The 22,849-nt window shown below is 43.8% G+C and overlaps 1 protein-coding gene and 1 long non-coding RNA gene across 2 annotated transcripts in view; one reads left to right on the forward strand and one right to left on the reverse strand.

Moving 5' to 3' along the window:
- Positions 1-17,543, reverse strand: part of SLC22A4 (solute carrier family 22 member 4) — a 59,859-nt gene extending 42,316 nt beyond the window's left edge. Inside the window, exon 1 of the mRNA XM_077924515.1 lies at positions 16,877-17,543. Within this exon, the coding sequence (XP_077780641.1) occupies positions 16,877-17,269 (393 nt within the window). The 5' untranslated portion in view covers positions 17,270-17,543. The remainder of the gene's footprint in view (positions 1-16,876) is intronic.
- A 513-nt stretch (positions 17,544-18,056) lies between these two features.
- Positions 18,057-22,081, forward strand: LOC114591254 (uncharacterized). Its single transcript, XR_003705223.2, has 2 exons — positions 18,057-20,552; positions 21,754-22,081. It is a non-coding gene; the product is annotated as an uncharacterized LOC114591254 (long non-coding RNA).
- The last annotated feature ends 768 nt before the right edge of the window (positions 22,082-22,849 follow it).

Genomic DNA, 22,849 nt, shown 5'->3' on the forward strand with positions numbered 1-22,849 from the left:
GTACTATCCCTTCATTGCTGCCAAGATGAGGGGCTGAAGCAGAAACACCACAGAATTTTACATTGCAACTTTGTACATATCTCTTTTGTACTGTGGATATTTATTTGTGCAGCTGGGAAGCCATTTATTATGGAAAAATCTGGTAAAGATTTCCTGGTTTTGCAAGCGCTTCTCGCATCACAATACATTTTGTCTCACCAGATGGCTGGAAGATTGGGATCAGGGTGTGCAGCATCAGCTAGGAAATACTTGCACCCAGTGCGCTACATTAACTTGGCACAATTAAAGAGTAGCAAAACACTCGTGCCAGCAGGAAGGGCGGAATGAGAATCCAGCCCCATTATTCTCACATTGTGACTCCTAGAGCCTTGGTATGAATACCGTATTTTTCGCTCTATTGGACGCACCGAACCACAGGACGCACCAAGTTTTTAGAGGGGGAAATCAAGGAAAAAATATTATAGCTAAAGAAGAAGACAAGGCAGCAAGCGCAATCCATCCCGCTCACTGCCTTGGCTTCTTCTTTAGCCTTGCGCAGCATCTTTAGTCTTGCGCAACGGGATGGATTGTGCCCGCTGTCCACCGGGGCTGGACTAGATGACTCCTGGGGTTCCCTTCCAACCCTGCAATTCTATGACCTCGGAAGGTGTTTGGGGTCTCCACCACTGGAGGCTTTTAAGCAGCGGTTGGGGGACCATCTGCCTGGCGTTCTTTAGCTGTGATTCCTACATTGTGAGGGGGCTGGGCTAGATGACCCTTGGGTGGCCCTCCCAACTCTATACAGTCCTACAGTTCTGCGGCAGGAGATCCACAGCCACTTCACACAATGCCCACTCCCAATTTTCATCTGAGAGACATGTGGCTTCAGTGTCTAGGTAGCTACCCCCCTGCCACACTTCCCCCACCCCACTTAAGCTGAGGGAATTCCTGCCCAGAGAAGCTCCCAGCAATCAAGGAGGAGGAATCCGCTGCAGCCGTGAGCAGCGGAGGATCCATGGTCCCCTTCCTTCCCTCCTCCGTGGTTGCTTTGAAGGAGGAAAGTGGGAGAGGAGCTGCTTACACGAGTGTAAGCTGCTCCCCTCCCACATTGCTGCTTCAAAGCAATAACGGAGGAGGGAATCCGCTGAAGCCTCGAGCAGCGGAGGATCCATGGTCCCCTTCCTTCCCTCCTCCGTACTTGCTTTGAAGGAGGAAAGTGGGAGAGGAGCTGTTTACACGAGTGTAAGCTGCTCCCCTCCCACATTGCCGCTTCAAAGCAATCACGGAGGAGGGAATCCGCTGAAGCCTCGAGCAGCGGAGGATCCATGGTCCCCTTCCTTCCCTCCTCCGTGGTTGCTTTGAAGCAGGAAAGTGGGAGAGGAGCTGCTTACACGAGTGTAAACTGCCCCCTCCCACTTTCCTGCTTCAAAGCAATTACGGAGGAGGAATCCGCTGCAGCCTCGAGCAGCGGAGGATCCATGGTCCCCTTCCTTCCCACCTCCGTAGTTGCTTTGAAGGAGGAAAGTGGGAGAGGAGCTGTTTACACGAGTGTAAGCTGCTCCCCTCCCACATTGCCGCTTCAAAGGGAGCCCGGGAGGAGGGAATCTGCTGCAGCTTCCCCCACCTCCCGCAGAAGCCGCACGCTCTTTAAAGGGGCTGTGCGGCTTCTCCTGGCTTTTCTGGGAGGTGGGGGGATTCCCCCACCTCGTAGAAAAGCCTGCAGGAGCCGCACAGCCTTTAAAGAGGGCGCCGCTCTTGGGGGCTTTTCCCCCAGGAGGGAGAAGGGACTGCTGCGGCCAGTCAGTCCCTTCTCCCTCCTGGAGAAAAGCCCGCAAGAGCGCACGAAGCTTGTGTGCGGCTCTTGAGGGCTTTCCCCACCTGCCTCCCCTTGCATTCGCTCCATAGGACGCACACACATTTTCCCTTGCTTTTTAGGAGGGAAAAAGTGCGTCCTATGGTGCGAAAAATACGGTAATTTATTAGCTCATGAAAAATATTTCCTTTTGGGAACTTGAAATGAAGAAAACCAATCAACTGCCTCTTAAAATAAAATAAAAGCGGTTTATCATCTCCACTAAGAAATGCAGGAGCGTTTCAAAGCAGGCAACAGACTTTGTAGGAAAGCTCTCTCTCTCTCTCTCTCTCTCTGTGTGTGTGTGTGGTGGGGAGAAGAGCAATACTGCATTGGCCTGAATATAAGCCTCCCTTTCCCCCCAAATTCCGACCATGAAAAGTTAAAGTGCGGCTTATATTCGCAACCCTGTGGTATGCAGACAGGAGCGTGGGGCAAACAGCGCCAGGACTGCGGCAACGCAGCGCCCGCCCTGGACGTAGTATTCTGTCCTCTCCCCCAAGGCCAGGAAGGGAGAGAGGAAGAGGAAAGGGCACCGGCAACGCAGTGCGGCTCGCCCCCCCCCCCCCCAGTATGCAGCCAGGAGAAGCGAGGAATAGAGCAGCTTATGTTTGGGTGTGGCTTATATTCGGGCCAATACAGTGCTCAAAGGGAACAGATTTCATTTTTAAAAGAACATTCCAGTGCCTGTTTGTGTGTCTAAACCCCATGAACAATTCAAGTGTCTGTGTGTTCCTGCCTATGGTCTTTAAGGAATGTCTCCGAGTAAGACAACAATTTACAGTGCTACCCATTAAAAGGAATGGTAAATATTTACACACACAGTTTTCAAATGACTATTGTTATTTTTTTTAAACCGGTGGGTGTGACACGTTATGAAAATGACACATATAAGCCTTATGCAATCCAGTTTGGATTAGTATGGTAAAAACAGGAGGCCTATCTACCATTATAGACTTCTGTAGTTACCACAAGTTAAGTTTCTATAACGCACATGCTTTATTTGATGCATTTTACTGTATTTTATTGTGATGTGGGTTTTAATTTTTTACTGCTTTTAAAGCTGCTTTCAATCACCCAGAAAATGAAGCAGCCTATAAATGGCATAATTAATTAAAATTAAATAATTATCTTTAAAGATTTTCTCTAGAAAACAGTTGTTTGGTTTTTTTTTAAAAAAACCTTGCTGCTCAATTCCAACCCTTCTAGTTACTCCCTAGACCAGGGGTTGGCAAGGTTTATCTTGCCTGAGCTGGATCAGTCCCGCAGAGATCCCTCCGTGGGTCGGATCGCACGCGCATGCCTGCGATTTCCAGTGTTTGCGCATGCGCAGACGCAATTTCCAGCGCCACAGAAGTGAGTCCTCATGCCGTGCTGGTTTAGCGCAGCGCACAAGCAGGTGACTCGGTTCGGGGCGCCTCGTGGGCTGGTCAAACGACCTCCGCGGGCCGCTTCCAGCCCATGGGCCTTAGGTTGCTGACCCCTGCCCTAGACAGTGACCAGAGCAGGTAAGAGAGCCAATTATTTCCTCCCCAACCTCCTAGAGCCTGATTATCTGCCTGGATAGATATCTCCTTTACCCAATGGTCTTTTCCCATTTAAGTAGGCTCGGTAGCAGTAACAGTCAGTATTGTACCAGCCTCTGTCTTCTCTCAGGGTAAGAAGAGAGACAGTGGAGATGACAGAAACAGAAGAAGAATAGGGGTGGGGAGAGTGTTCTGCCAACACCCCCCTACCTTTAATATATAATCTTCGGAATTTTGCATAGTTGCATAGGAGAAGCTTCATGTTCTATGAACCAAAGTGCATAGCACTGATAACCAAGGAAGGAACAGATAGAGCTGAGAGACCTGTTCTAACATTTCACAGGACAGTGTATAGCACACACTTTTTCTTTGCTACTATTTATTCTTATATAAAGACCTGTGGTCATATCCGTTTAGAATTTTAACAGCTAAGTTGAACTGTTGCCAGTATGATCTTAGTTCACCATAGACTGCAATTAGTTACTTGACAGAAATGTAATAATCTACAATTTGAGAGTTGGTGTCACTAAGGCTGCATGCAGAAAATAAGACATGCTGGTTTGGAAGGGATGTATTCTAACATGCAAGCTCTTATGAGCTCTTATGTTTGGGTTTACTACCAAACACAAGGTTAACAACACTTGAGTATGAGGGCTGCACCAATACATCAGTATGAAAACAAAGGAAGCGCTATGTTAGTCATTAACTAGGCAATGAGTTTCTGTCATTTCATTAAACATTATCACAGGGCAAAGTCTCCGGAAATTTGACATAAAACAATTTACTAGTGTGCAAGTAGGGACTGGAATCCCATACTTGGCTTTTTGCAATTATCAATCCCTCAACTTCATAACTATCCACTATGGATAGGATTCTTCCCTGCACTGGACCCCCGTTTGCACTCTCTCTTCATTGCCCGTGAACCATACAATGGGAAATTACTCTCTCTTCATTGCACTCTCTCGTCATTGCCTGTGAACCATACAATGGGATATTACTAGGAATAGGAGAGCTGCATGTGTGAGTTATTCTGAGACCACAGGGCAGGGTGCTGTGCCTCAATCATTGACCAGGGAACCAAGGGTCAATGAGAAGCTGTTGTCCCTGCCTCCCAGAAAGAACATCATAGCAAAGGGAAGACAAACCTAGTTCCATCCATCAGCCAAATGAACAATGGCAGTGAGAACTTACAAGAAGTATGCAGCTAAGAACTAGCACCCAAGCTCATTTGTTTTCTTCCTCAGTCACAAAACCTTTTCCTTCTTTATCGTGTATTTCAGACTAAGAAAACACACACACACTAAAACCAGAAAGTATTCAAAAATAATGAGCAAAAAGGAAGAATAATTCTCAGATACCAAAAAGATATGCTGTTTTCAGGATGTTCAGTATGCTGGCATGTTCATTACACCTAAATCCTCAATCTGCTTGGCATCTGTGAGATGTATTTTTTTCCTTTTCATTCGTCACTTTAGATTCCAAGCCTGAGGGTAGAGGCTATCTTATTACTGAGAGCCTTTAGCTAACTAGCAGGGTACAGATATTTAAAATAAATATTCCAAGTCAGCACTTCTACACCATTCAGAATCCTCAAATGGATGCTGCTGACATAGTTTTACTGAGCAGAATGGGAGCACTGGACGGGATTAAGGCAGTACTCACAAGCCTCCTCATTTCCAGAGTGCTGTGACATACAGTTTGCATATGGGGCCTTATGCATGTCCAGGAAGGCGAGGTTGAGAGGGAGAGTTCTCTTATGCCCATGCAGAGGAACACTGCCTATATGAATAAAGGATATACTCTAGCTATTAATATGAGATTATATGTGGTTGCAAGCTGCAACAGAAAGTTGTGCCATGAGCACTAGTTCTGAGAATAATTAGAACATATAATCTCTCTAATGTGAGAAATTTCTCTAGTAATACACTTTTCTTGTGGCATAGAAAAGACTTTAGTAGCCTATTACCCAATCTGAAGTTACTAATTAACATACCTCTTTGCTCCAGGGTGCCACAGGCCACAGCCTTGCAAAGTTTCACAAAGATAGGATCCAATATTTACATATTCCTTAGAAAACCCTGAATACACAAAAGTGAAAAACAAATTTTCTTCATTCAAAATCCTATCAAAAGGCCACAGCAGTTTTATATTCACTGCTTTTATAAAACCTAAGATGACAATGCCTTGCCAAAAAGAATGGCTCTAGAATTATGAAAGCAACCATAATACCAAGCATGTGGAACTCAAAATAGCTATTGGTTGTCATGGCAAAAGGAAATTATTCATCATTACTACATGTGTTTACCAAAACAAAAGCTGGCATTAAAATCACATCAGTGGATTATGCAGAGTGGATTATACACAGAAACAGCAGTTTGTGCTGGAACTTTATTTAGATTTATTATTAGGAAATCATTTGGCAATCAAACAGAGTTATTATTAGGAAATCTCTTGGCAATCAAAAATAAAAAAAATATTTTATGTAGTTCTCTACCCAGCAGGGGTAGGGCGCATACTTGTGATAATTCTAACCATACACTCCCAACCTAAGGATCAAACAAGAACCACCCCCGCCTTTCACAAGCACATGTTCAGAGACAGAACGAAGGAAAAAGAATGTACCTCAAGACAATAGTCTATGACAGTTCAGTCAAAGACTGTACTTATAGTTACTGTATCTCAAACCAAGAAGTACAGGAGGGAAATAATAAATGCCACAGACATACAAGTCCACAGCACATACCCAATAGCTAAAACCGTGGTTTGGCTGGAGCATCTGAGGTGGGCCATCTTCAGGAACCAATATACACAACCTGGTCCTGGGCATGGTCCCTCTCTCTCTTGCATGTGCATACACCTACATACAAAGTAAGTTTCAATGAACTCAACAGAACCTCTGAGCTGAAATGCACCCGGCTGTAAATCTCTTGTAAATACACAGCACACAACAGTCAGAAATACCAGCGCAATACTTTTTTAAATGATTGTCTTTTTTTTTTAAAGAGCATGGTGAAAGTAGTTTACATACCACTGCTTTCCATGGAAAAATGCTCAACTAGTCCATTACGGAATAAACCTACATTACTATCCTTGATGACATGGGCTGCTTCTGCCAGACGGAGTTCCAGCTTGGTTCACATCTTGGGATTCCCAAACATGCCTTCCCTTTTTAGTCAAGTGAATTAATACACATGGCTTCAGATACTGCCAATGCCTTGTTGGTCTTTGCCTTATTAAAACAGCTGGCATGGAGCTTCTAAAACCACTCAACCCAGTGGTCCTGAAGCAGTTCTAAGTATCTAACTAGCACATATTTATTTGGGTCTATGAAAAGAAGGTGGCCATCTGTTATGGCTGCTGTTATGGCAGACCATCTCTGCATTACAAAGATGTCTGCAATCATGACATGAAGGCTGGCAACATTAACGCCGCTGTATGAGAATCCATTGCAGATTATTGTACAGTGGTGCCTTGCAAGACGAAATTAATCCGTTCCGTGAGTCTCTTCGTCTTGCGTTTTTTTCGTCTTGCGAAGCACGGCTATTAGCGGCTTAGCGGCTATTAACGGCTATTAACGGCTTAGCGGCTTTAAGAAAAAGGAAACAAACTCGCAAGAACTCGCAAGACATTTCGTCTTGCGAAGCAAGCCCATAGGGAAATTCGTCTTACGGAACGACTCAAAAAACGGAAAACCCTTTCGTCTAGCAAGTTTTTCGTCTTGCGAGGCATTCGTCTTGCGGGGCACCACTATAGTGCCTGGAGACACAGGTCGTGTATCCACAGCAGTGACCATAGGAGGAATAAGAACTGGGAGGATCACAGAGAAGAAAAGCTGTGATGCACCTATAATAGCAAAACCCCAGATGTATTCATTTGCCTCACCTGAAGTAAAACATGCCTCTCCCATATTGGTCTCTACAGTCTTTTGGAACCCGAATGTCCGACAGGGCTTCCGTGGCTTCTGATTGGCTGGAGGAGCTTCCTGCAGCCAATCAGAATCTGCGATTTGGTTTTTGAACAATTTGGAATATTTCCAGAATGGATTCTGTTTGACTTCCAAGGTACAACTGTATAATGAATTGAAAAAGTATTTTTAAGATAATATTTGTAAAAAAAACCAACCCAGAAGCTTTTCTTTTGGGAATAATGGGGTCAGAGCTACCTAAGCAGTATAGAAACTTATTTATGTGTAGAACTACAGCTGCAAGAATGTTATTTGTCCAAAAATGGAAAGAAGAAGTTCTGACAAGAGAAGAATGGTTACAGAAATCAATGGAATATGCAGAAATGGCAAAACTTACCGGAAGAATTAGAAATCAAGATAACAAACTCTTTATTAAGGATAGGAAATGGTTTATTGAAATACAAGCTGTAAACGGATTAAGACGTTAGCCGGATTATTGTAAAAACCTGCAGTTTTCAAAACATATATAATAATAGAGGAATAAAAAGAATAAGACAAGATAATTTAGGATATGCAGGGAAAGATGAAAACAACTTTAAGGAACCACAGGAAGGGGGAGGGAAGTTGAGGCTTAAAATGTTAAGAGTTATTGTTGAAATGTTTTCTTTTTGGTTATAATCTAAAATTATAAATAAATAAATAAACTTTTTAAAAATGAAATGCTATGTAATGTTATATCACACTCAGCTTTCAAAATTTCCCTCACTTTTGAAATGTATTTGCCATCTGGTATGGAGATTCGGTAGTAAAGAAGCACAAGCCTGCATCAGACACAGCATGCTGGTGTGGGTAAGGCTACACAAGTAATTCAAATACTGCAGGAACAAGCTTAAAAAGGGAGAGGCAACAAAAATGTACTGTTTTATATGCTTAGACTGCATTATTAAATTGATATCAGGCTGACTTTTTTTCCATGGGAAAGCTGTGTGTTTGAAGTCTTATGAAACATATTTAGGTTTTCCCCCAAAAAGAAAACTAGCTGTTATCCTAATTCTATTAAAGTAAGTGTCACAGATCCCATGACTTAAAGTGGATTAGGACTACTTCCCATAACATCCAGCCCTTTTCCAAAACATACTTTGCAGTCTGGAACATACTGAAACAATGGCAAATGTCCCTCGCCCCCGCCTTCTATGGAAAATTTTGTTTTGGCAAAATCAACATAGCAGTCTGGCATTTTTGTTTATTTGATTTCTAAACCACGCTTTATTCAAAGATCACAGGATGGTGTACACTATTAAGAACATAATTTATGGATCATAACAATGACATAATAAAATAATCATAATAACTGTCGCTCCCACACACATTTAACAGGTCATAGATCAGGCATCCCCAACCTGCAGCCCTTTAAATGTTTTGGCCTACAACTCTCATATTCCCTAGCTAACAGGACCAATGGTCAGGGATGATGGGAACTGTAGTCCGAAACATCTGGAGGGCCAAAGGTTGGGGATGCCTGTCATAGATTATTTAATGGCCAAATACCTGAGTACCTAAAGACATATAATGATGGCGCTAGGCAACCCTCTCTGAGACCATACCACAGACAGGGAGCCACCACAGAAAATGCCTGTTCTCATGTAGTCACCCTCCGAACTTCTTGGGTAGGGGAAACATAGAGAAGGGCTTGAGATGAGAAGTGCAGGGTCCTGGTCAGTTCAAACATGGAGAGCCAGTCTCTAAGGTATTGAGGTCCTGAGCCATGTAAGGCTTTAGACGTCAACACCAGCACTTTGAATTGGGCCTGAAAACTAACTGGCAGCCAGCGCAGTCTGGCCAGGATCAGCTCAAATCTTGTTCTGGCCATCAAATTTTGCACCAGCTGAAGTTTCTGAACCACCTTCAGAGGCAGCCCCTCGCATGATGCATTGAAGTAATCCAACCTAGAGGTTACCAGAGTGTTGGCCACAGACTTTATAAGAAAGCATAGAAACACATATAAATCTAATAAATAAAAATAAAAATAGAAGACTTAGTGAAGCAAAGACAGAGAACCACAGCTTTAGTGTTTCTGCTCTCCATTACAAGAGACTGTGGCATTTATTTATTTTCAACAGCAACTGTCATCACCCATAAAAATGACATGGAATCATATTAATGAAATCATTTCAGTTAGGTTGTATTAAAAATAATCAGAGCAATGTCCGGCCACTGCATTAAAAAAAGACAGCAACAATAAACCCAGATCATATTGGTGTACAAACTAAAGATGACCAGAACGTGAAATTGCTGCCTTATAGATGAAACCAAACTAGAGAAAAGAAATACTACTGAAGTGCAAAGGAAGGGAGAGACATGAATGGGAAACAGCTGTTTGTTGGCCCAGCTTAAATTTGTTAGTGCAATGTATGCACGCTCACCTAGATACCGGGGGGGGGGGGGGTGTGTGCTTCCCTACGGCCATTACCCTAAGCACTTTTACATATTGAAGAATACAGTGCCATGTTTAGATGTTTATAATCTGGGTGTCTGCACAAGCATATTGCTCCTGTAACATGGTGGCAAGGCCTTGAACAATGAATCCTTTGAGCTCTCATTTGTCTCAGATTTCATTTGTCTCATCAAATGAATATTGATGCCCACATTTAATTAAGGAACAAACTAAGACATGAAAGAACTGAAAGTATTATTTTGATTCAAGTGTCTTTTATTTTTTGAAGCTGTGAAACTCCAAGTGAAAGTTCTGAATAGGAAGCTATGGATCTTTCAGACACTAACCGGTAAATAAACATGAATAATGCTGGAATTATTTTCAATGCTGAATAATTTAATAAGATGGAGTGGGATATAAATAAAAGTTGGGTTTAAGTTAGCTTTTGTTTTTTTAAAAAAAAAATCTAGATATTTTATATCTCCGGGCTCACTATAAATTGCAGTTTTCCATTCTGGCTCCTTCTGGCCATGCATTGAGTCACTGGGAAATCCCTCCCCACAGCAGATATTATGGTAGTCTGAGAAAAGGGGTTCTCCTCAGGACACTGCAGGGGAGGAAAGTGTTTGAATTCTTCTCCATGCCTGTCCTGATACAGTTCATTATCAACCCTTCTCAACTAATGCAACCTGCATTTTTAAGAGCCTATGCATTAAATGCATAGATGAATTTAATCTATATAATTTGCATCTATCTAGTTTGCTCCTGAAAACCAAATGATCCTGCAACAACTTTTAAATCATAGGCTAGACAGGATTTTCACACTTTCTTCTGATTTCTACCTCATAATGTGCACAGTGCTGGCCAATATGAGTTAATTTCCTGTAATATGCTTTCGGTTCTTCTATCTCAAAGGAAAAACAGAAGTAAAGGAGAGAACTTTATTTTCTCCAGTCTAACCCCTGTGATTGTGCATTTCTGCTCTTCTCTCTGCGTTTACAAATCTTCTGTAACTGCGGGCCAAGAATGTAACTTTTTAAAATCTCAAAACGTCAGAGATTTTACTACTCCCCAAAGGAAAAAGAAGTCATATTTTCCCATAACCAACACCAGTTTGGAAATGTTCACAGTAAACCACACAATAGATACCATACTTCCGAAGTAGCATTTGTGGCATGGTTCTGCTCTTTCCAGCTTTTCACTTCACAATTACCCAGCCCTCCATCACATATAAGGAAAGCAATCATGTTGTTCCTGCCACATTCACAATACACACTTTGTGGAAAGGCTGCTTTCTCACAGCCCCCATCTCCTTTCAATATCACCCTGCTTGCTGCATCTCCTAGCCCAAGTGTGCGGAATGTCTGGCCTTTCGGAAGTTGCTGAATTACAGCTCACATCATTCCTAGACATTGGGCATGCTTGCTAAGACTGATGGGAGTTGTAGTTCAGTGACATCTGGAGGGCCAAGGGTTGCCCACACCTGCTGAAGCCCCTGAGCTTTATCCTAGCTAGGGGACTGACTGGCTCAACAATGCCACCTGTGAATTAAAAAAATTGGTCCAGCTAACGGAGGAGGCAAATGTACTATATAGGTAGTTTGCAGGACCAAAGTCAAAGAAATATCAGTGGGTCTTCAACTGTAGGAATAATAACCATAAAGGGAACAGGAAGTGGTGCAAATTCCTGCAAGCTTTCTCATGTTCAGAAGGAACAACAACATTCTGAAACAGGTTAATACTTTCTTGTGCAATAATAATTGTGAACATTCCTGAGCCTTCACCAGTAATCAAAATAGTGGGGTGAGAACAGAACATTGTTGACATAAATACCTTGCTCTGTTGTTTGTAACCACTGAACACAAAGACAGTCAATATATAGGCAAATACAGTTATAGAAATAAATTGTAACTCATGGTGAATTGATAATAAACCAAGTCTTGCAATGAACTGAAATATCATATAGTTCAAGCACAATAGAGCACCTGTATTAGCCTAAGAAGCAAATGTCCATGAGCCTAAAACTCAACAAGCCTGCCTTCAGGGCAAATCCTGACAAAATAAAAAGCTGGTACCAATCTTTGGAAACCTGTGGGAAAGTAAAAATGAAACAAAGGGATAAAATCAAGGAAGCAGGCTGAAAAAGCTAACAAGATCAAGAGATGTTTCTGACATAATGTTCCTGGCTTAACAAACCATAGTTTTTGTGTGCCAGGAACATGTGTCAGGTCCACTGTGCTACCTTTGCTCTACCCCCATACACCAGATTCTTTCCATTTCTGCGCGTAAATCATCATAAGGCATTGTTGCATACATAATAAACTTTTTTTCCTGACATTTGGGTATCGCTTGACCTATTATTCCCAAAAGTAAAGCTTTTTAAAATAAAAGATGCCTTAGACATTTCCCCCAGTTCATTATACATTTCCCAAAAAGCTTTCACGATCTGACATAACCACCACATATAGTAAAAGGTATCCTCTTTTTCCTTAGACGTCCAGCACGTATCCATGCACCAGACTGAATCTGATCTACTATTCCATTAAATCATAACCTGAATTGTACTTCAATGTTGGTTGATTCGTCAGGATCTGAAACCACAGTTTGATTGTGGCTCCTGATCCTGTCTGATAGAAAACGTGAAATTAAACTACCGTAGTTTTCTGTTTTAGGCATAATAATGGGGAACTACTTTAAAGAGACCAGAATCAAAGTACAGAAGCTGGCTTGCACGGGGAAGAAGCTAGGAGATCGGGATTGGGGAAGCACACAGGACCACTCATTCCCAACTAAGCCAAGTATTTTGTGTTCAATTTAGCCTAGAAACTCAAAACACACGGAGAAAAATATGCAGATCTCACTTACGGAAATTGTAGAAATAAGGCCAATTTGATTTAAAACAGCCCCGAATACGTACATTGGCTAAGTACTAAGTCCTTTCAACAGGGTGCCCTTCCTTAGCTTCATTTCTAATTACTCATTATTATTATTATTTTTACAATTAACAAAGACCTTTAAATCAAAGTAGAAGCTGGACAAAGTATATGTGGGGAAAGCAGTACAATGAAGTAGTTTTGCCCCCATTTCCAAGAACCTAGTCCCCAAGTACCATCAAATGTTGAAACAATGCAGATGAAAAGATTTGTATCATGCTAATTTCTGTCAAAATTGACAATGGACAACAGATGGCCCGACCGGTAAGCCTAGACAGCTATTATCTCTAGACTAGGGTAAATGTAGCTAAAATGGTGGCAAAAAGAATTGTGGCTAGGGAAGAAAACAGGGAGGGAAGAGCATCTGTTCCACATGTTCACATATATATTTTAATGCTATAGTCCTTTAGGAGCACACAGAAATGTGGCCTATGGTTTCCAACTATGGTCTGCAGAAAAAACATGCTTCACCTGGACTGGATGCAGTGGGGGAAGCTATGCTTACAGCAAACCAGGACGTCAGCGGGGGGGTGGGGGGGTGGAATCAGAGTACATGAAAGAAGGATGGAGAGGGAGCACGGAAGCCCCAGGCTAAGGTATAAACCATCATCACTGAAACACATTGTAGTTTACAGTAGTTTCGCACAACGTGGAGCTTGCATGCAGTCTGCCTGCTGCCTCCCCCTCAGCTGTAGAGTGGCATCCTTAGGAGGCAGCAGGCAGGTGCAAACCGCACACTGCCCTTTCAGACAGCGTGGAGCCTGCAGAGACCCAAGCCACCACGTCACTCCCAGGAGACATGTGGCTCGGGTTCACTGCAGGCCCAAGTGCCCACTGCCCCCTAGCTATGCCTCTGATAAGGCGCACCTTTAAAAGTGTGCATAACACTTAAGCAGCCAGTGCATGTGGCTACACTGTAAATGAAAACATTTCATTTACTTATTTAAGGGATTTCTTCCATACCTTTTTATTTGCCCAGGCCTACCAGCTCTGCCTTGCTTTTTGGGTTTTATTGGTTTTAACACCTTATTTGTATGTTATTTATAACAGTGTTCCAAATTACTGGTGCCATAATGTGAAAAACCTTGGTTTGCACAGAAACTGAATGAATATGAGTTAGCTGTGGGACAGTTAGGATGATTCAGCCACATGACGGTAGTGCTCTGGTAGGTGTATAATGCATTATAGGCCATTAGAACTTTATACACTAATATCTTGAACTTTGTAAATGTACCGGAAGCCAGTGTAGAGCTTTTAGCATCTGTGCAATACGCTAATGTGGACCACAGCATTCTACATTAGCTGAAATTTCCAAACCACCCCAAATGTAGCCTCACATTGAGCGCATTCCAATAGTACCGTGTAGAGGTTACCAAAGCCTCCATCACTAAGACCAAGCTATCCCTGTCAAGGAACAGGTGTAGATAGTATATGTGCCGGAAAAAGCACTGACAATGATGGATTTAAGAGTACTCCCAAGGAAGAGTGCAAACCTATCAAGAATAGGCAACCTGCGAATTTCTCAAACTTAGGAACCGCTTATCCATAAAGCTTCCATCTTAACAAGATTCAGCTTCAGATTACTGGCCCTCATCCAGCCCATCACTGACTCGAGCCATGTTGGTACAGAACTTGCATCGTCTCAATTGATTTCAGATGTGGCAGTGTAGAGCTGATTGTCTTCAGTATACAGTTTTAAACTGAAAAGAGGCATCTAAACATTTTTTAATAACAACAACCACAACATACACCTCAACACAAGGTTTCCAAAATGCTGCTAGGGCAGGGAAGAAGGGACAATATTGTTGCTTATCATTGTAGGTGTCCCTGTACAACTCTATTCAACAGAGCAACCACAACAGAAACAAATGCTAGGAGAATAACTATTTTGTGAGTGGCTAGGAAATGCTCTCTCTGTCTTTCTGCAAAGTGAAGACTTTCAGGAAGTATTTAAGACTGGGAAACAACCGCACACATAATAAGAGCAAGAGCAAGCCAATGGCCCATCTAGTCCAACATTCTGTTTTCACAGTGGCCACCCAGAAACCTGTGAGAAACCCGCAAGCAGGATATGAGCACAGGAGCACTCTCTCCTCTGTGGCCTCCAGCAACTGGTCTTAGGAAACATTATAGCATCCAGTGACTTAATGCACAGTCAACCTTGTTGAAAGACCCCACATCAACTTAAAACTGCAGTTCACTGACTACTGGTAAGATGTGGTGCTTTTTCAGATATTTCGGAAGATCACAATAAAAATAATGGGCTTGTGCGTCTTATTCATAACTATATGTTCCGTTTCACTGACCCCATTTTCAGGACCAACAAGAGTCAGTTAAGAATAGTCAAGTCTTTATTTAAATGTCTAAACAGTATGTCTAAACTACAGAAAGGATAGAGTTTAAATTGATAAGTCTTTCAAGCAGTCTCCCGGATAGCATCCATAACATGAGGCAATGTAGCAGTTCCCAAACAAGCAAGTCTGAACAGTGGCCTGACCAGTTTACTGGGAGTAAATTCCATTGAGCTCAATGGGGCTTACTTTTGAGTCAGCAGGTATAGGATTGGACTGTTATTGTTACCACTCGAGTATATACAAAAGGTACGTGTTGGGTTAACCTAATCCATAACCCTCCAAATATTAAGCATGAATGTTTCAGAAATGAGTCAGAGTTTCAACTCTCATCTACAAAACAGTCTATTCCAATGAAATAAAAGATTTTTTTTAAAAAAAATGAAAAAAGAGAAATCTGATGTGATCTCTAGATTAGTTGTAGAGATTGGGTAATTATTACCACCAGATTTATCCTAGATTAGTTACGGTAATCTAATTTGTTTTGGACTGTGCTCCTTTCTTCTTCCCCTTAAGGAGGTGAAATAACATGTTTTTAAAATTGTATTATGACAACACCCTTTATATGACACACCCTTAGCTACCACATTGATGTTATTCCACACCAGTGCCCACACTTACACAGTTCAACAGAACTCTAAGGAGTTGATCTAATCTGACCTGACATAATTAGCATGCTAGCATTAGCTGTGTTTTTTATTTATTTACAGTAGCCTACCAGTCCAGGATACAGATGGCAATGGGAGGTACTTATGCAGTAGTCTGGTTGCTGATCATAAGGGTGCCTATATGTTTTCCTCCATATGGTAAGAAGAAGCTTGGGAAGGGAGTGACAGCTGGAGAACAACAGGCAGGGAGAAGGGTACAAAACAACAAATCTTTCCCAGCATCATGGCTCTCTTACCCAGAAGAGCCTGATCCATCAGATAACTTAGAGCCTCACTCTGGTGTTGTGTTTTGCTGTCAGATTTTTCTCTCTCTAATATGATTCCCTTGAGAGCAGAATCCATTAACACAAAATGTTATGGGTGCATTCAGTTTATTTACACGTGTGAACCAAACCATCCACCTACACACAGCACATACAACACTTTGCAATGGAGCCAGTCCACACGTTCAACAGTCAGTGGTCTAATGGTGACGTATAGCGACGTGGCATCAAGCGGCTATAAGAGTAGGGGCCCTAAATGTTTCCTGGGTTGGATGGGTAAACTGGTCCCTTATGGTACTGCTGAATCTTAGCCATACGAAGCTAAATGCATTGAACGGGATCTGTTACGTGGGCCCCAATGTATGCATGCACGTTGCCTGAGGGCCTTTCTCGGTCCCTTCCTCATACACCCAAGAGATCACGAACAAAGCAGCATTGTCCCTACGCATGGAAGGGCGAGGAGCAGAGGCTTGTGCCACGACTTCAGAGAGGCAAACGGACCGAGGTGCCGCGCGATGCACGAGACAATGCCAGAGAAGCAGGAAAGCATGCGAAGAAGACCCCGCGCAGCCTATATGCAACCCTTCCTCCGGGGAGCCAGGCGGCAGCAGAAACGAATACAACCGCGCGGGCGACACGTGCCCCCAGGACAGGCGCCGGAGCCGGAGCCGGCCTCCGCTCTTACGAAGGGGAGCTCGGCGGCGCGTCGGCCCCGGAGCGCATCTTCTGCGCGTGCTGCAGCCGACCAGGCCCCTCCTGAGCCCCGACCCGCTCCTCCATTTTCTGACTCCGAGGCTCCAGACACGCGCGCCTCCTTTCCCTCACGCCGGCAACACACGCCGTTCATTCTCCCTTCCACCCACAGCTGACGCTTCCGCACACAAACACACACGCGCGCCACAGCCCAGTCATAATAATCAGCCTCCCGGAGCAGCTGCTGCGGCGCCTGCCCGCCGCCCCTCCCTACCTCGCTGACGATGGTGGAGAGGTAGGGCTCTCGGCTGTACTCCCAGCCGTCCAGGCACTTCTCCTGCTCCACCTGGCTGAGGTTGACGTCCCGCCCGGGCACCAGGTTGCGGGCGGAGAAGTTGGCCAGGGCCTCCAGGCTGTAGCGGCGGCAGCGCTGCGGGACCTGCCGCCCGCCGCGCTCCTCCAGCGGGATGCTGGCGTTGAGCCACTCGCGGCTCAGGTTGGCGCTGGCCGGCACCCGGCACCGGTGCTCGGGGGTGCCGGCCAAGAAGACGGCGGACATGCCGTTGAAGCCGTTGGGGATGATGCTGGCGCTGAGCAGGAAGAAGATGAGGCGCTGGAAGGGGCCCCACTCGCCCAGGAAGGCGATGATGTCGTCGTAATCTCGCATGGCGGCGGCGGCGGCGGCGGCGGGAGGCTGAGGGAGACGCAGCAGCGGAGCGCACACCGCCGAGTGGGTATGAGGCAGCGGCAGCCGCGCTGCGCTCTCTTGACTGGCTCTGTCATCTCTCCGGAGGTGGGGTCTTCCCCCGGCGGACTCCGCCTTTCCCGCGCACACCCCCTTCGCCTGGGCGACCGGCGCTAACCGGTCCTGACCGAGATAACCTTCGCTGGGGCTGCGAGCGGGTTCCCGCTGCTGGAGGGAGGCGCCGGCGACGAGCCCGCCCCAAGGCGTTCCGCCTGCCTCGCGGCGCCCGGGCCTTTGGGCGGGAAAAGCAATCTGGAGGAGGCTGCCACCCAGGGGCGCGTGGGATGGACTGAGGCAGAGAGCGCAGCACGAGAACTAAGGCCCTGGTTTTCGCTGCCCAGTGGGCTGCCGGTCGCGCTGTTTCCAGAAGCAAAAATAACTTCTGTGAGGAATTTATTAAGAGAAAGGTGGCCAAGCACCGTGCAAAGAACTTTAAAACACTTCCTTGAAAGGGGTGTCGCTCTAAAGATGCTAATCTAATGTTCATTTTCAAAAAGCTTCATGGTTAAATCAGGATTTGAACCCTGGTCTTCCAGCTCCTAGTTCAACACTCTAACCACTTCACCACATTCACATACAGTCGTACCTCCGCTTACGTATCGCTCTGGTAACGTAAACTTCAGGATGTGAATGCGGCAAACCTGGAAGTATTTTTCCAGGTTCCGCCCCACGCACATGCGCAGAAGTGCTAAATCGTGCGCATGCACAGAAGCAGCACCTCCAGTTGCGGATTCCTTGGGACGTGGCCAGACCTCCGGAACGGATCCCATTCGCAACCGGAGGTACCACTGTACTATGAAATGTGGTATCCTTATCCTTAGTAAAATTAGCATGATAGAATGGGACTTCCCTATTTTCATCAGAGAAATGTTGGAGGGTATGGTGCAGCTACCAGTGCCACTGGCAGGTGGCACAGTGGTGGTGAGTGTCCCATGGGTGGTGGTGTGGCAGAGCAGGGTGGCACTTCCTGTTTTGCCTCAAGTGGTGAAATGAAATGTAATACCCCTGACCTCAGGATTCAAGAATTTACAGCTGTCAGTTCTGATGGAAGGCAGGCAAGGACCAACAGACCAGGTGGGGCTCGCTAGCTTGGGGTTTCCCTGAGTTTATGACAGATACTATATCGGTAGTTATTTCTGGACTCATGGAGAGCACAACATGGAATCTGAAAACACTGGTGGTGGCTGGCTTGCCTAAGATGATACTATTATTATTATTTAAATTTGTATACCGCCTATACCCACAGATCTCAGGATGGTTCACAACATAAAAATTATAATATAAAAAACACAAAATACATAAGAAAAACAGAAACAAAGAAAACCCAAAAATCCTCTCTTCCACATCACATTTTAAAAGGGCCTTGGATGTCAATCAGCCCAAGGCCTGGTTAAAGAGGCCTAAGATAAAGGAGTCTTTTCACATATAGACCAACAGAATAAAAGAATGAGAACTTTCTTTAACTTCTCTGCCTACTTGTGAACTAATGAGCAAGAGTGCACAAACAAATATTTAAACAAGTTACAGAAGACAGCCTGAAGATGCAAATACATTGGGAATTTGTGAACAGTTCACTGGAATCAGTCCCCTCCAAGAGTATACAGCTAGATCTGCCTTCCCCAGCACTTTCATGTAAAGGCTAAGAATAATGTATTAATGTTTTCCTTTTTATTTATCATCAAGCAAGCACTATAGCTTTTCTTTGCACTGACTGCTTTTGATGCCCATAATTCCGATACAATGCTGGGACCTCACAGCGATAAATGGATCCCAAGACTGAAGTGTTATGGTAGGCTATGACATTATAAAGTGTGCTGTCCTTCTGCACACATGTTTGCCTGGGGCACAAATGTATGACATATTATTCTCCCAAGCACCAAGATGATTATCTTAAAGCAAGACATCACAGGTAAAGTAATTATCTCAAAGAAAGACATTTGGTTTAGAAGAGCATAACCTTAGAATCAGGTTTGCCGTTTGAAGGTGATTCTGGAACCAGCCATGCTCCTGAGTGATCATGCAGTAGTGGAGTGCCGTCTTTGCTAGTTCCAGTTGGTTCCCTTTTTGTGAAAAGCCTGGCCTAACTTCATTCATTCTCCTGTTCTAGTCACTTCCAGGTTGCATTATTGCAATACATCTGGGGATGTTTAGGAAGACAGTTAAGAAAATTAAATGGGTTCAGACTGCCACCACCATAATATTAAGTGAAGCCGGAAGGTCACAATTATAACTCTCCTAAAAAAAAGAGAGAGAATTATAACATCTGCTCTGGTTTTCAGACTTAATTTAAGGTGCTGTTTTTTATCTTTATGGCACAGGAATAATCTCTGCCCATATTAAACTGCCTCCCCATTTAAGCCACATTGCTCTTGAATCATGTCACCAAAATAGATTATTTCCGAATACCACACTGGGTCTTGTATTCCCAGTTGTTCCTCCCTTAATCTTGTAGTTTTTATGTTACTTCGTGCCAAAGTCCAACCCCCTGCAATGCAGGAATCTTTTTGCCCAATGTGGGGCTCGAACCCATGACCTTGAAATTATGAGTCTCATGCTCTTAATAACTGAGCAATCCCACTGGCTATATACCAGATAAAATGGGTCAGGCAGCCATGAAATATTCTTACTATTGAGTATATTTATTATTATTAAAATTTAAGACCTCACTCTACACCTTTGTTTAAAAATACAGTTGTTTTAATAAAAATAAGACTTTGGCCTAGATTCAGCTAACTCTGCATTTTAGCAGAGGTCAGTCCAAGGGCTCCTGCTAATGCAACAGGGCTTTTCTTCTCCTCCTCCTGTCCACGCATTTCCCCAAATTCACCTGGGAGAGTCAGGAGAACCCTCAGCACAGCATGCAGGGGAGGAGAGAGGAGGTTGTTCCTCTTGGCAAACAGAACTGCTTGCGCCAAATGATTAGAAGACGGTGATGCTGAATTTCTCCCATTACCTTTAACTTTTATCTGCCTTTTCCTGGGTCTTTCACCTATCAGCTGACTTACATCAAGCAATTATAGGCTTGCGTTGGGAGATAGGGTTATTGCTGTCCCAGCCCCTGTAACCTTTGCTGGAAATGCTGTGTAATAGAGAAGGAATGGAACTCTCTGAACTAAAGATAACAAGATTTTTCTTTCTTTCTTTAAAGGCCAGGCCAGCAATTCTTTCTTTCCTCTGGCAAGAAACTGCTCTTGTTAATGAGTGGGTATGTAATGGTCTTCAGAAGTCCTGTTGTGTGTGTGCTTGCCAAGAGCAGAAGGAGAGATGAGGGTTCAAGCAGACAGAAGCTTTTGCTGCCTCACTTGTAAGGACGGCCAGGATTCCAGCAAGCAGGGAGGAGGTGCAAATGTTAACAGGAACCACACTTTTGAGATTGTAACATGTCAAGCAAGTTAATGCACTCTATACAATATCCTATAATTTCTACGGGTAGCATATACAAGAAGTTGAACACAACTTGTTTAAACACATAACAGTATATTTCTTGGAGAAAGGTCATAGTACACTAAGGTACTTGTGTAGACTCACTGGCCTTCCATTTTCACTTACAAAAAAGTGAATTTAAGCAAGGTTTTCCAGACCTTGCTTTAATTATGAAAATGGAGGCCAGTAGGTCTACATAAGTACCTTAGTGGGCTATGGCCTTTCTCCAAGAAATATACTGTTACGTGCATTTGCATGTAATATGCATTCTGCTGTTTCTGAACAGCTGGATTTGGCAGATGGTCTTAGATGAGTGACTTCACTTAATTACAAAGAGAGGACAAAATCCTCAGGACAGCAGTCTGCTTACAAATGAAGACCAAAGATTTTAAGCTCTACTAGACAGCTTGCCTTTCTGTGTACATACTGTATATATTTACTGTGGTACCTCTGGATGCAAACGGGATCCGTTCCGGAGCCTCGTTCGCATTCTGAAGCGAACACAACCCATGTTTGCGTGGGTCATGATTCACTGCTTCTTCGCATGTGTGTGGCGTCATTTTGAGCGTCTGCATGCGCGAGTGGCGAAACCCAGAAATAACATTCTGTTACTTCCGGGTTGCTGCGGAGCGCAACCTGAAAACACTCAACCTGTAGCTACTTCAACCTGAGGTATGACTGTATTCAATGAAAGTAGAATGATTCTAGAGAGAGAGAGTATAAGGTGTGTTATAGGAATTCTAAGGTCTCAGATATAGAATAAATGTTGATAATTGCACAACAAAAATACACATACATAAGTATATAAACCACACGTCTAAAATTGTACAGGAGAGCAATCCAAAAGCCATCTTGGATCTCCTGAAGACTCTAAATATTTCCTCTGCCTCCTAAATCCCCCTTGCCTGCAAACAGGTAGGTAGACAGCAATCCTCTCCTCTATCTATGAACCTCCTTTGTATTAATTGTCATTATTTTCCCAGATGCTCTGCATTGAGGGATGTCTGACCGGCATCCTGATCATCTTATCAAATGCTAATGTTTTGTGTAAACTGTGTCTGGAACTATGTAAAACTTGCTAAATCCTCAGGAATATCACAGCTTGGCCTGTCTGAGCCACAGTAACCTCACCTTGTGTGTGATATAATTTCTGAATGTTTGTAGAGGGGATGTGCTTCTTCTCTACGACAAAATGCAAACCTTTAAAAGTGAACGTTTCTTCTTGTTTCTGGGTCTCTCTTGCCTCCTTGCAAGGAGTGGAGGGAACTCTGTTGCAACAGAAAAATAAAGATCTGTCTTGCTTTCACTTTATCCTGCCTCGATCCATCCATTCATCTCTCACTGATCATGGACTTCGGAGACTCAGTCCCTTGGGGAATTGGGCAGCAAAAGCCAACCACCCCTATTTTTTCTATATCAGTGCAGGTTTCAACAGCAGCACTCCACCCTTTTCAAAAGGAGACTCCCTTCATGTGAACAAAGTTATCCTAAGGGCACTTTACGCATAAAAGATCTTAAGTGTACACTTAAAAACTGTAAAGGAGCTAATTGCATATCATGCACAAATATGTTTAGCACTAATGTCTTTTTTAAAAAAGCAAATCTAGACATGTAGACATTCCCATTTCCAGGAAGGAGTGCTGGGTCAAACCTGGAAAAAAGTGCCCATGAAGAAGCAGACATAAACATGATCAATAGGGAGACCTCCCAAGTTATTTAGAACAGGAACCAAAGCCTTTCATATTGTGCTGCCTAATCACTATACCTTTAAAGCACAATTGAAGCACATTCTTTCCCCCAAGAGCCCTGCACTTTACCCCTCACAGAATTATAATTCCCAGCAACCCTTAACAAACTACAGCACCCAGAATTCACGTGTGTGTTTCAGATGTGTTTTAAAAGTGCAATGAGTACACAGCAACTGCATGACTTGTTTCCACGCGTTGACATAACCAAAGCAATGTTTATGTTGCCCTTGGTGCGACTAACAAATGTTAATCAAGGTACACTGTTGGCAACAGAAAAATATGTACAAGTAGGATGCAGTTCCTAACCTCAGCACAGGCTGTGTCTCTTTCT

The sequence above is a fragment of the Podarcis muralis genome, chromosome 2 (genome assembly GCF_964188315.1).
Source record: "Podarcis muralis chromosome 2, rPodMur119.hap1.1, whole genome shotgun sequence".
NCBI lineage: Eukaryota > Metazoa > Chordata > Lepidosauria > Squamata > Lacertidae > Podarcis > Podarcis muralis.